Raw genomic sequence first — 13,179 nt, 5'->3', positions numbered from 1 at the left:
GACCCCCCCCCCCCCCCCCGTGGATATCCAAATCCATAGATGCTCAAGTCTCTTATATAAAATGGTGTAATATTTGCAGAGAACCTATGTGCATCCTCCCATATGCTTTAAATCATCTCTAGATTACTTATCATACCGAACACAATGTAAATGCTAAGTAAATAATTGTTATATTTCATTATTTAGGGAATACTGAGGAGAAAAAGTCTGTATGTGTTTAGTGCAGATGCAATTAATTTTTTCAAACATTTTTGACCCCTGTTTTTTTTTTTTTAATCTAAGATTATGGGACTTGTGGATACAGAGGGTCAACTGTACACAGGAATTCTAGAAATCACATCCTCTGCAACTAATGATAAAACTTATGATAAAAATTTTGAAATGGGGACTGGTGTTGTAGCTTAGTGGTATAGCGCTTGCCTAGCATGTATGAGGTACTGGGTTCGATTCTCAGCACTTCATATAAGTAAATAAATAAAATAAAGGTATATGGACAATGAAAACAATATTTTTAGAAATGTTTGAAATGCCAGCTGAAAAATGTGTGAGAATACATTGTTCTATAAGCTTCTTTCAGAGTTATTCGAGGCCACACTGAAGATTAGGGATCTCTACCAATTGTCCCTAACTCTTGGGGATGAGAGGTGGGCAGCGGATGCTGACCTTCTAGTTATATCTTAGCAAAGTGAGACCTTCTTGGCTTGACACTCACAAACTTTTTTTTTTTTTTTTCTTCTGGTGGTGCTGGGAATTGAACCCAGGGCCTTGTGCATGTGAGGCAAGCACTCTACCAACTAAGCTATATCCCCAGCCCCAACCCACAACCTTTTTGATTCAACAGATAATGGCTGTTGAATCAACATTTCCCTTCTCTGATTCTTTTTTTTTTTTTAACCTTTATTTTATTTATTTATTTTTATGTGGTGCTGAGGATCGAACCCAGGGCCTCGCAAGTGAGAGGTGAGCGCTCTACTGCTGAGCCACAATCCCAGCCCCCTTCTCTGATTCTTACTGTGGGGATCAGGATTATTACTACAAGGTCTCCGATAGGGGAGGTGCCGTGGAGGGAGGTGTGTGTATGTGGGTGAATGGTTGAAGGAAAAGACCCTCTTTGCAGAAGCAGCCCAAATAGGTGTGTGGAAAGGGCAGTGGGCTTGGAGTTCTGATGTTCAGGCTGGGTTTTTGGTGGTCTCAGGTAAGTCTCTTTACTTCTCTAGGTCACCAGCAATGTCTCTAAAACCTGCCTTGCTGTCTGTCTCCAACTGCAGAGAAGTACAGACAGATGGCTAAGAGAGAGCTTGATGGAGCTATGAGTGGAGAGGGAGGTGGGGGAGGCAGTGGTCAGGTCCCCTCCACCTCCCTTGGGACAGAGAAGCTACTGGATATAGTTCATTCATAATATTTAAAACTAACCCTGAGCTGGGTGCCTGGCACACGCCTATAATCCCAGCAACTCAGGAGGCTGAGGCAGGAGGATGGCAAATTCGAGGTCAGCTTCAGCAATTTAGCAAGGCTCTAAGCAACTTAGTGAGAACTTATCTCAAAAAACAAAAAGGATTGGGGATGTAGCTCAGTGGTAAAGTGCCCCTGGGTTCAATCCAGACCAAAAAACAAACAAACAAACAAACAAACAACCCAACTAACAGGAACTTGGCCCTTACCACATGCCAGGTACTATTACAAATGTTTTATATTCTTTTAGTGCTAGGTGTTAAACCCAGAGCCTTGCGCATGCTAAATAAGCTTTCTCTACTGAGTTATAGCCCAGCTCCACCAAGTCTTTTAAATACAAACTCATTTAACCTTGACAACAATACCACGGGACGGTATTGTTTTTATTATGCCTGTTAAACAGATGATGAAACTGAGGCTTAGAGAGGCTATGGGTCTTGCCAAAGCTGGGATTCAATCCAGGGAATATGATTCTAGACTCCATCATTAATTCCTCCCACCTTAGAACAGGAATGATTTGAATTTGGAGATGCCAGGAATGAGGACCAGTCTTGTCCTTGGGAAAAGTACTTGCAGACATTCAGAGTACCTGCAGATTGAAGACATTTATGTCCTGCAAATGATCCCTGCCCCAAACCCCATGAAAGCACTAAAAGATTTGGTGAGATATTTCGATCAACTTCTGGTAAAGAAGAGATGCATAAACGAGACAAGGAACAACCTTCCCCCACCAGAGGAAGACTGATAAATTTGTCTCTATCCTAGCTAAAGACTTCCATGTGATAGCAAATGAAACTATGCAATTAGCAATAATTATAGTTAACACTTATTGAGCATTTACATAAAGCCATTCAGGTATTTTTTTTAATGTGCTTTATTTATTTAATCCTTTCAATAACCTTATAGAGGAAGTACTACTACTGTAGAGCGGTTGATGAAAGGGGAACAGGGAAAGATAAGGGATCTGACCAAGATTTGAATAGCTAGACAGTGGTGGACCAGTATTTGGACTCAAATGATCTAGTTCTAGAACTTGTTTTTATTTACTTATCATTTATTTGTTTATTCTGGTACAGTTGATTGAATCCAGTGTGCTGAACCACTAAACCACATCCCTAGTTTTGAGATAGGGCCTGCCTGGCTAAGTTTCAGAAGGCCTTGCTTACTTGTAGAAGCTAGCCTCAAACTTGAGATCCTTCTGCCTCAGCCTCCTGATTAGCTGGGATTATAGACATGTGCTACCATGCCTGGCTAATTTTTTTTTTTTTGAGATGGGGTCTTGGGGTAACATTATTTTGCCCAGGCTGGTATCGAACTGGTGGGCTCAAGTGGTTCTCCCACCTCAGCCTCTTGAGTAGCTGGGACTACAGGTAATGGTCACCATCCCAGCCTAGAGCTTGCATTTTAAATCCTTAAAACCTAATATAAATGACCGGGGAAAATTATTCCCAAATTATGTTAAATACAAACAACAGCTCAATAGGAAAATGGCAGAGGATGTAAACATAGGAACCATTCATTGCTTGACCTTACCAGGAGGTAAGGACAATGCAGATTAGAAAATCAGGGAGATACCATTTGTTTTACATTAGATGTACAAATATAAAATGATCCGTCATATCAAGTATCAGCAAGGCTGCTGGCTATACTTCTATGTTAGTGTAAATTGATATAGACTTTTCAGAGCCCTAGTTTGGCAGTAGTATTAAAATATTAAATGCCTTTGACACCAAAGATCACTCTCTGTGGAGTATTAGGTTGAACCATATTAAATTGCCAGTTTTGTAGGTCAAAACTGGCCTAAATTCCACAATTGCATGCGGCTTAACCCAATACTAGAGCGGGTCAGGGGAGAATGGGAGGGGCTGGAACATGAGCTGGGAAGAATCTGAATATTCATTGGGCAAAGGAAAGGTCAATCATCTGTGTTCAGGGAATACAGACCTAAGTGCTGGGCACTGCCCTCCAAAGCCTAAGGCTCTTGAATGTTGAGACTGAGTGAAGGAGAGTGTCCACACCTCCTTTTGTCTACTTGCCAGCTCTTCCAGCTTGGAGGCAGGGATTCACCATCTTCCAAAGGTGAAGGCGATTTTATTTAAGATACAGAAGCATGTGTTCACTTAGCCATGTGGTACACAGCCAAGCAAAATCAGGGCAGTTTCCTTGTCCTCCCAGAAGAGCAAACACATTCATTAATGATACAGGTGGCACACACCTGTAATTCAGGGGACTGAGGAAGGAGGATCACAAGTTCAAAGTCAACTTCAGTGACTTAGTGACACCCTGTCTCAAAATAAAACAATCTAAAAAAGCCTGGGTAGGGTGGTCTCTCTCTCTCTCTCTCTCTCTCTCTCTCTCACTCTCACACACACACACACACACACACACACACACACACACACACACAAGCACACACAAAGACACAATTGTCAGTGTCTGGGGAATATTGTACCTACTTAGGAAAGCACACTCTTTCTTTCTCAGCCTCTGGTTTATAGTCAGTGTGCTCATTCAAAGCCGTCCTTATCTGCTGATTGAAACAGGGCCCAGGCTGACCTCACTTTCCTCCTGCTAGCAGCAGGTGTACAAGTGACAAATCAGATCAGTCCCAATACTGATAGAGGTCACATGTTCTTGTAAATACGGGAAACTAGCATCCATTCCACTTTGGGGGGGGGGTTCCACATTCACTTCTCCTCTCCCCTGGGAGGGCTGTGTCTGTTTCTGCAAGGTTGTGGTGATGCCCAGAGAGGCCTCAAGGCCAGCAAGTGGCAGAACTGAGATTTGGCTCAGGTCTGGTGCCACACGCTCTGGATGATGGGTTGCCTGTTAGATTGGGATTGTAAGATTCACCTTATCTTTTTCTTTTCATGCCCCGGGCCCCCTGCCAAGATGCCAGCTTGTGGGCCGCCTGCCCACCCGCCGTCGTGGGGCAGGGATCCAAGCTGTCCCTTGTATGTCTCCTCCAGTCTTCATAGGCTGCCTGCTGCTTTCTGCACCCGTGTTTGGCTACCTGGGTGACCGCCACAGCCGCAAGGCCACGCTGAGCTTCGGGATTCTGCTGTGGTCAGGGGCTGGCCTCTCCAGCTCCTTCATCTCTCCTAAGGTAGGTGCCCACACCCCTGCCCAGGCTCTTGAGACCGTCCTTCCCCCTCTGCTTCCTGATACAGCCCCATCAGTGGAAGGGGGAGGGTGGGACAAGTCATTCTGTCCCTGGTCCTGTCTGACTCAGGGACTGTAGTGGCAGGGCTGGGAGAGGAGGTGGGGCACAGCTGGGTAGACTTTCCTAACAGGAGGCTTCCTGGTTTGCACCTTCCTCTGTCACCCTCTGCTTCACTTCCGCCCAGCTCTGCTGGAGGTGGGGGTGGGGGTAACAGCTACTGCCTTGGGGAAATGACCTGGTTAGCAAAGAGACCCAGGAGAAGGGCTCCCCTGGATGTGGGGCAGGTGGTGGCTGTACGTACCAGCAGGGGGCACATGTGTTATTTTGGGAACTTGAGGGTGCAGGGAAGGGCTGCGGAAAGTGAGGTTTCTGTCGCCCTGGTACCCTTTCCCTTTGGACCTATGTCATGAGGTCCCTTACCCCGTGGACGGTTTCTGGAACTCACCTTGGTCCTGTGCCTGACTCGCCCAGTATTCCTGGCTCTTCTTCCTGTCCCGAGGAGTCGTGGGCACAGGCACAGCCAGCTACTCCACCATCGCACCCACAGTCTTGGGTGACCTCTTCGTGAAGGACCAGAGGACCCATGTGCTGGCCATCTTCTACATCTTCATCCCTGTGGGGAGGTTGGTATCACCCCTGTATCCTCAGGAGGTAACCTGAGGCCCGAGGGAGCAGAACAGGGGCTGGGCTGGAGATAGGAGAGGCCAAACCAGGAGGACTGGGATTGGAATCCCAGGGCTGCCCATTCCTCACCATGTCACTTCACTTCTCTGAGTCTCAGTTTTCTCATCTCTAAGGGGGCAGTAACACCAATTGATGGGGCTGTGGGAAGGACTGGAGATGATAAGGACATACCCTGTGGGTTAGCATGATTAGGAAAAGCCCTATGGCTGCTCAGAGAGGGGCTGGCCTTGGACAGAGAGGTGAGGAAGTGTGTTTGGGCCACACCCTGTCCCCATCCTCGGGTGGGGGGGGAAGAGTGGAATTTGCTGTCAGGCCCCTGAGCTGTGACCCAGGTTTCCTGAACTTGCCTGACTCAAGCAGAGCTGAGCCTTGGGCATGAGGCTTGGGGGTGGGATATGTGTGTCCTCATATGGGGAGAGAGTGGCACTAGGGGGTGGGCCAGGAGCCAGAGGTCACTGGTGACCTGAGCAAGGGCAGTGGACATCTGGGCCTCACGTGGCTCACGTTTTTCGGGGAAAGGGCTTAGAACCTGCCAGTGGGGGTCACCCTGGTTCAGGCTGGCCTTGGAACCTGCCCCCTACCTCACTTCCCATCTCCCCTGCCCCCTCCGTTGCAGTGGTCTGGGCTACGTGCTGGGGTCGGCTGTGGCGGAGCTAACAGGCAACTGGCGCTGGGCCCTTCGAGTGAGTCCGGTTTCCTTTCCTTCCCTCTACTTTCCCCCTGGGTGGGCAGGGACTTTCCAGCCTTCCATGGCCTTAGCCACTTGGCACAGTACCCGGCGCCATGGGGGGGGGGTGTCAGACGTCGGCAGCTTTGGATGCTTGGGGCCTCATGTGGAATGTGGGCTGGGGAAGTCATAACCTTGGGTTCAAGTCCCAGCTGCTCAGTTTACTTGCTGTGTGTGACCTCAGGCAAGTTGCCACTCTCTTTGAAGCCCCTGTTTGCCTATCTGAAAAGTAGCGGCGGGGCGGGGGGGGGAGGGAATACTACCTGGAGAATCTTGAGGATTATTTTGGGACAAGGATTGAAAAGTTTCTTGGCGAGTTCAGGGCCAGGCACATAGTAGGCCCTCAATGACTGGCAGCTGGGGTTGCTCAGGTCGTGGAGGCACAGTATCTGAGAACATGCCTGATAGGCCCTGTTGGGTTGCAGCCAGGCTCCGTCTTGGACAAGGATGTGGATCTGTCCGAAGGGGCAGGAACTCGGTGGTGGAAGGAGCTGGGGGCTTGGTTCTGCATGAAGGGCTCTGCTGAGTTGGCATGTGACGCCATGGAAGGCAGCCGGGATGGGTGGGCTTCAAGGAAGCTGGTCTGACTTGGCTTGAATAAGAATCTCCTCATGGTCTGAGTCAGGTAGAGAGATACCTGTGTGGGCAGGAAGGTCCTTGAGGAAGCAAGTACTCAGTGGGTCAGGACTCCCATTTCTTTCCTTCCTCCCTCCTTTCTCCCTTCCTTCTTCCCTCCTTCCCTTTCTTCTTTCTTCCCTCCCTTCCTTCTTTGTTTTGCAATTCTAGGGTTTAAACCCAGGACCTTGCACATGCTAGGCAAGTTTTCTACCACTGAGCTGAATCCCCAGCCCTTTTAAAAACTTTTTTTTGAGACAGTCTCACTAAATTACTGAGGCTGACCTCCAACTTGCGATCCTCCTGCCTCGGCCTCCCAACCAGCTGGCATTACAGGTGTGTGCCACTGTGCCCGGCCTCAGAGCTCCCATTTTCAACCATCCCAGACCCACTGACCCCAAGTAAAGTAGCATCTGCACTGAACAGATAGATATTAATCAGGTCCTAAGGGGACCCTATTCCCCAGAGAAGCTATATCCTTGGAGGTAAGGGGTAAGGAACAGTGTGGTATGTCCAGCTTTGTGTATAACCAGGACCTAGGACCCAGGATCTGGTCCCCAGAGTTCAGGCACAGTGGCTGGCCCTCCTCAGGTCTCCTGGGCCATGGTAGTATGTAGCTCTGAGCTTCCTGGACACCCCCTGTCCCCAGATCATGCCCTGCCTGGAGGCTGTCGCCTTGATCCTGCTTATCCTGCTGGTTCCAGACCCTCCTCGAGGAGCAGCTGAGAAGCAGGGGGAGAAGGCTGTGGGGACCCTGAGGAGCAGCTGGTGTGAGGACGTCAGATACCTGGGAAGAAAGTGAGTGTCCCTGTTGCCTGCTGCAAGCCACAAAAACCCTGTCAGTCTGCTCCAGCCTCCCTCTCTCCCTTTGGCCCTCCTGGTTGTCTCAATGTCCAAAGCCTCCTCCTCCTCTGAGCTCCACTTACCTACTGAGATGCCCCTTCATCACTCGGGACTCAGCCCTCATGGCCTCCCCATGCTAAAATGGGGCTGGACGGTGGACAGGTGGCCCCAGGTCCAGCCTGGCCTCTGTTGCCCCCCCCCACCCCGAGTGAGCCTGAGACTCGGAGCCTCACTTTCCTAGTTGATTCAATGGATCTCTTTCTCCAGGCCTGCCTGCTCCTCGGGGCTGCTGGGAGCTCATTGCTCATCTCTCCCAGATGCATGGGGACACATCTTCCTCTCTCCCAGGCACCTTGGGGGAGGCAAAGGAGAGCCCACTGCAGTGGCGGGCCTCACGATCCACTGTCACGTCAACTCTCTTCATTCTAGAGCCATGAGACCCGTTGAGGGGACTCCAAGGAGAAAGGGGGCAGGCGGGGGCAGCTGTCCTGGAGAATGTGATGTGGGGCTGGGGCCTCTCCGGAGGGAGTTGTGATCTGCAGAGGAGGGGAAGAAACGGCATGAGCCAAGGGTGTGGAGGGGGCTGAGCAGGGAGGCTCAGGAATGTTGGGGAGGCACAGAGGGCTTCTGGGAAGAATCTGGAAGCCAGGGCCTGCATACCTGGGCTGGGGTGGGGGGTGGTGGAGTGGAGAGGCCCTTTTGGCCCCAGCCCTCTCCCAACATCAGTCAGGTTACTTCTCTTGCAGCTGGAGTTTTGTGTGGTCGACCCTCGGAGTGACATCCATGGCTTTTGTGACTGGAGCCCTGGGCTTCTGGGCCCCCAAGTTTCTGTTTGAGGCCCGTGTGATCCACGGGTGGCAGGTTCCTGATTTCCAGGAACCAGGAAGCAGCCAGGACAGGTGAGGGGCCTCTGGGGGGGGGGCTGGGACACTCGGCCCAACTCAGGACAATCTTGTTGGGGAGGTTCTCAGGAGGGTGTGAGCCCCCAGACTCGGTCTTTCTGGGCACAAGGTGAAGAGGGGAGGGCTTGGGGACCAGCTGGGCAGGCGGGAGGTTTGGGTCTCACTCTGTGGGATCAGCTGTGCCACCCTGTGTGTCCTAGGCAGCTCCCTGGTCCTTTCTGGGCTGAAATCCCGGTCTTCCTCCTCTAGGGGCTGCTGTGGGACTCCTGAAGGCACCTGCAGGGAGGGGGATGAGGCTTTTGTGGGGAGTCTTGGGCAACCACCCTCCCGAGGGGCCTCAAGGATTTTCTCTGAGGTCACCCCATTAGATGGATTGCAAATCGAGGCAGTAGCAGGCCTCATTACGATTCTGACTTAGGGATTTCACCTGTGCCTTTGTTCATTCTCTGGCTCATTTGTGACACCCAAACCCCTGGGAAAGCTGTTGGGAGAGTGGGAGGGGCCATACTCTGTCCTCAGGAGATACCCTCTCACCTTCCTGCCTGGCCATCCCTCCTACTCTGCTGGGCTCCTCTCCTGTCCCCACCACCTCTGAGCCCATTCTCCAAGGATTCCTCCTCCTTGACACCCTCAGTCTTACCTCCTCCTCCTCTTCTCTGGCTGATGCTTTTCTGTCTCCTTGTGGTCCTGTTTTCTCTTGGATCCTGCCCCACTCATTGCTTAGAATTCCTCATGGCTCTGTGCCCTTCCTTGGAGCTCCAGCCTCTGCCAAATGTACTTTTCCATAGAATATTCTGGAAATTAGGACGTTTTGGGAGGCTATCATTTCAGACTACTAGAGTGGGCAGAAGGTCCCTGTGCTGGGGTCTATACAGACCTCAGACGTTAATGTACTTTCTTTGGTGCAGGAAGCTTCAGGATGCAAGATTCTGGCTTGCCACAGGGAGAACTTCCAACATTCAGAGCAGAAGTGGTCCAATGGCAGGGGCTGCAGGGGGAGGCAGTGAGTTTCCAATCCCTGGGGGCGGTGTGTAAGTGGAACTTGGACAGCTGCTTACCAGGGCTGCATAGAACTTGGCTCTGAGAATCTATGATCCTGGGAAGGTCTTGTGTGTGTGGCAGGGCTTGGTGGCTGGGGCATGTGCTTTGGTTGCTTCTCTTGCTCAAGGGCTGATGGAGGGCCCTGGCCACACTGCCTGTTTGAATAATCAGTCCCAAGTTTCTCAGAGGTATTGGGAACCCGCAGAGGCCGGCTCAGAGCAGGACTCAAGACGTGGGTGACATTCATCCGGGATTTGGGGGTCACTTGACTTGGCTGAGCCAGAGCTCTGCTAAGCTTCCGAGCCTGGGAAGTTTTGGCGAAGATCTTTAAGCTGTTCCAGGAACACACATGCCTCTATCCAGCAGGCAGAAGGTTGGGGGACACTGGCTCTGCCTTGAGAGGCTGTGTGACCTCAGGCAAGTTCCTGCCCTCTATGGGCGCCATACTGTCTCCCATACCCAGAGGGGATGGGGATAATCCTCAGCCTGTGGAGGGGCATTTCACAGAATATGTGTAGGGGGGAGGTACTTTTGTGGTCCTCATACACAGATCACATTCTTGCATCCTGGTGGCAGATCTGGAGTAATAACAGGGCCCTTGGCCATCCCACACAATTCTGGAATTGTTTGGATGTGGGAAAGAGATGTGGCCAGGCAGAGAAAGGGAGGTAGGGACAATGGAGCTCTAGGCCCAAGGGAACAGTGTGGGCCAAGGCAGGGAAGCCAGGAAGAATAGAGTGAGTTTAGAGAATTCTCAGTCATTTGTGCAATGTGAGGGAGGGAGATGAGAAGGGAAGCTACACAGGTCAGCAGGGGCCAGTCCCCTAGGGCCATTGGTGCTGGCCAGAGACTTGCATAAGAGGACAGCAGAGAACCTCAAGGGGCTAGAAAGATCCTGGCTAGATTTGGGTTTCCAAGAGTTCATGCTGCTCACAGTCTCAGCTGTGCCTTTTTTGGGCGTTGGAGGCATACTGGGGATTGAACCTAGGGGTGCTCTACCACTGAGCTACATCCCCGATCTTTTTATTTTGAAGCGGGATCTTGCACATTTGCTGAGACTGGTCTTGAACTTGCAATCCTCCTGCCTCAGCCGCCCAAGTAGCAGGGAATGATAGGTGTGTAACCCCATGTCTTGCTCAGCTATGACTTTGAGTTCCTTTAAAAAGTGTCTTGACAGGCATGGTGGTGGTATGCCTATAACCCCAGCAGCTCAGGAGGCTGAGGCAGGAGAATTGCAAGTTCAAAACCAGCCTCAGCAACTTAGTGAGGACCTAAGCAACTCAGTGAGACCCTGTCTCTAAGTAAAATACAAAAAAGGGCTGGAGGGGCTGGGGATATAGCTCAGTTGGTAGAGTGCTTGCCTTGCATGCACAAGGCCCTGGGTTCGATCCCCAGCACCAAAAACAAAACAAAATTAAAAGGACTGGAGATGTGGCTCTCTAGCATCCCTGGGTTTAATTTTCTGGTACAAAAAAAAAAAAAAAAGAATAGAAAAAGGTGGTTTGACTGAAGCAGGGGGGTGAAGATGGATACTCAATTCCTGGCTCTGCTGTTTATTAGCTGGGTAATCTTGGCCTTGACCTTTCTCAGCCCTGCCTTCTTCATTGTTCTCCTTAGAATCCTGGCAGGAAATCAGTGAGTTCCTTTGCTCAATGGATGTTTCTTGTCTTCTAGTCTTTGTGCTTCCAGCATGGAGTCAAGGAAGTAAACCAAACCTTGTCGCTCTTCTCCGGGAATTCACAGGCGAGGAATTCCTGGAAAAGATCTTGGTAACAGAGATACAGAAAGTGAAAGTGTGATGGGAACTGATGGTGAAGGAATCAGCAAGGGAACAGGGAAAGGCATCCCCAAAGAGGGGGCATTTGTGATGGATCTTGAAGGCTGAAGAGGAGTTCACTCTAGTGAAGGGTGTTCTAGATGAAGGAATGAAAGTACCAGGTGCGGAGTGGGGTGCAGATGGCAACCAGTTTGGAGGAAGAGGGATAAACAGAATTGCACCTTTGGTCCAAGTGGGCTGGAGTCAGACCAGGAAGGACAGCATATGCCGCATGGAGTTGGGACCGAGTCTTGTAGGTGGGGAATTTCTAGCCGGAGGTAGGCAGAGTACAGTCAATCTGTGTTTTAGGAAGCACCCTCTGAGGGTCTGTATGGGCATTACTGTGAAGGGGCAGGTCTCCATAGTTGGGATGTACGGGGGTTGGGGGGCAACTGGAGTGGACGTGGGTCTAGGAGTAGGAGGGAAAGACAATGTGGTCAGAAGGGGCTGCTTGAGGGGTGTTCAGACGGTGAGTGGGAGGGTGCCATCAAGGAGGGAATGTGGGGCTGGGGATGTGGCTCAAGCGGTAGCGTGCTCGCCTGGCATGTGTGCGGCCCGGGTTCGATCCTCAGCACCACATACCAACAAAGATGTTGTGTCCGCCGAGAACTAAAAAATAAATATTAAAAATTCTCTCTCTCTCTCCTCTGTCACTCTCTCTTTAAAAAAAAAAAAAGGAGGGAATGTGTGTATGTCCACAAGGGCTGGATGTACCATAGGAGCTCGGTACAGAACATACACTTATCGCCATTCCTCTAACACTGGGGCCAGAGAAAGGTTTGGGCTACAGCGAGACTACAGAATTAAGATTTCTGAGTGGGGCCTTTTTTGGGTGGTCAGAGGGTAGAGAAGCTCGCTGGACATGAAGCACACTGGGATCTAAGGTGCTGGAGTATTGGGCAGATCATCTGAATGGCCAGTGGCATCCCCAGGGGGAGACAGGACAGCAGGTGGGGGAGGGCAGGGGAGTACATGGATCTTTGATCTAGGTTCTGAAGCCTTAGGAGCATCATTTAGGAAAGAGGGTAAGGGGGAGATCTGGTCAAGGACTCATAGCCCCCATTCCCTGTTGGTGCCGGGTCATGCGTCTGGGCCAGGCAGCTAGACTGGGGCATAAGGCAGGATGAAGTGCTAACTCAGCCCTTTCTGCTCTTTCCTGTCAGCCTGATCTTTGGAACACTGACTGTTGTGACTGGTATTATTGGTGTCATCCTGGGGGCAGAGGCTGCGAGGAGGTACAAGAAAGTCAATCCAAGGGCCGAACCCCTCATCTGTGCCTCCAGTCTGCTTGCCACAGCCCCTTGCCTCTACCTGGCTCTTGTCCTGGCCCCAACCACCCTCCTGGCCTCCTATGTAAGTGAGGGTCCCTGGGAGGTGGGTGGGGAGCCCCTGTGGACGCGGGGGCCCACTGCCAAATCTTTCTCTTTCCAGGTAGGTCCTGTTATCCCTATTTTACAGATGAGTAAACGGAGGCTTACCATGAGTTGCCCAGCTAGGAAGGGGCAGAACTGGCGTTTGAACTGAAGGCTAGTGGGCTCTGGGGTTGTGAGTTTCTGTTGGATGATTTGATTTGAGAGAGTGGGACACATCTGTTCCCGGGGCATGTTGTGAGCCCAGGGAGATAGAGGGTGATTCTCTTCAGGTTACAGATGAGGAAAGGGTCACCACCATTGTGGACCTACTTGAAGGTTGAGGATCATGATGACAGCAGGTTTTCCAAGTCCCGAATCATCTTGTGTTTATTCCTCTCACTAAAGGCACTATTCCCTCTTCAGCGTATCCCCAAATCCTTTTTTTCTGCATGAGCCAACTTAAAGGTCACTTTCTCCAAAAGCCTCCTCCGTCTGTCCTACCCTCACATCGGAATTCATGGTTCTTGCTTGGGCTTAGCCTGTGTTTGAGTTCCATCTGGGACTCAGTTGTGTGGGGCTGTATC

General features: G+C 50.8%; 1 protein-coding gene and 1 non-coding gene across 2 annotated transcripts in view; one reads left to right on the top strand and one right to left on the bottom strand.

Annotated features, from left to right (window-relative positions):
* Spns3 (SPNS lysolipid transporter 3, sphingosine-1-phosphate (putative)) overlaps positions 1–13,179 on the top strand; it is a 49,656-nt gene that overhangs the window by 6,145 nt on the left and 30,332 nt on the right. The window contains exons 3-8 of the mRNA XM_026393977.2: positions 4,422–4,558; positions 5,087–5,238; positions 5,916–5,982; positions 7,291–7,439; positions 8,231–8,383; positions 12,407–12,596. Coding sequence (XP_026249762.2) covers positions 4,422–4,558; positions 5,087–5,238; positions 5,916–5,982; positions 7,291–7,439; positions 8,231–8,383; positions 12,407–12,596 — 848 coding nt within the window. The remainder of the gene's footprint in view (positions 1–4,421; positions 4,559–5,086; positions 5,239–5,915; positions 5,983–7,290; positions 7,440–8,230; positions 8,384–12,406; positions 12,597–13,179) is intronic.
* Trnav-cac (transfer RNA valine (anticodon CAC)) lies at positions 737–809 on the bottom strand. Its single transcript has one exon. It is a non-coding gene; the product is annotated as a tRNA-Val (tRNA).

This window comes from Urocitellus parryii, chromosome 7 (assembly GCF_045843805.1).
Source record: "Urocitellus parryii isolate mUroPar1 chromosome 7, mUroPar1.hap1, whole genome shotgun sequence".
Lineage (NCBI taxonomy): Eukaryota > Metazoa > Chordata > Mammalia > Rodentia > Sciuridae > Urocitellus > Urocitellus parryii.
Note: the sequence above shows the minus strand (reverse complement) of the source record. Positions and strands in the feature narration are given on the sequence as shown.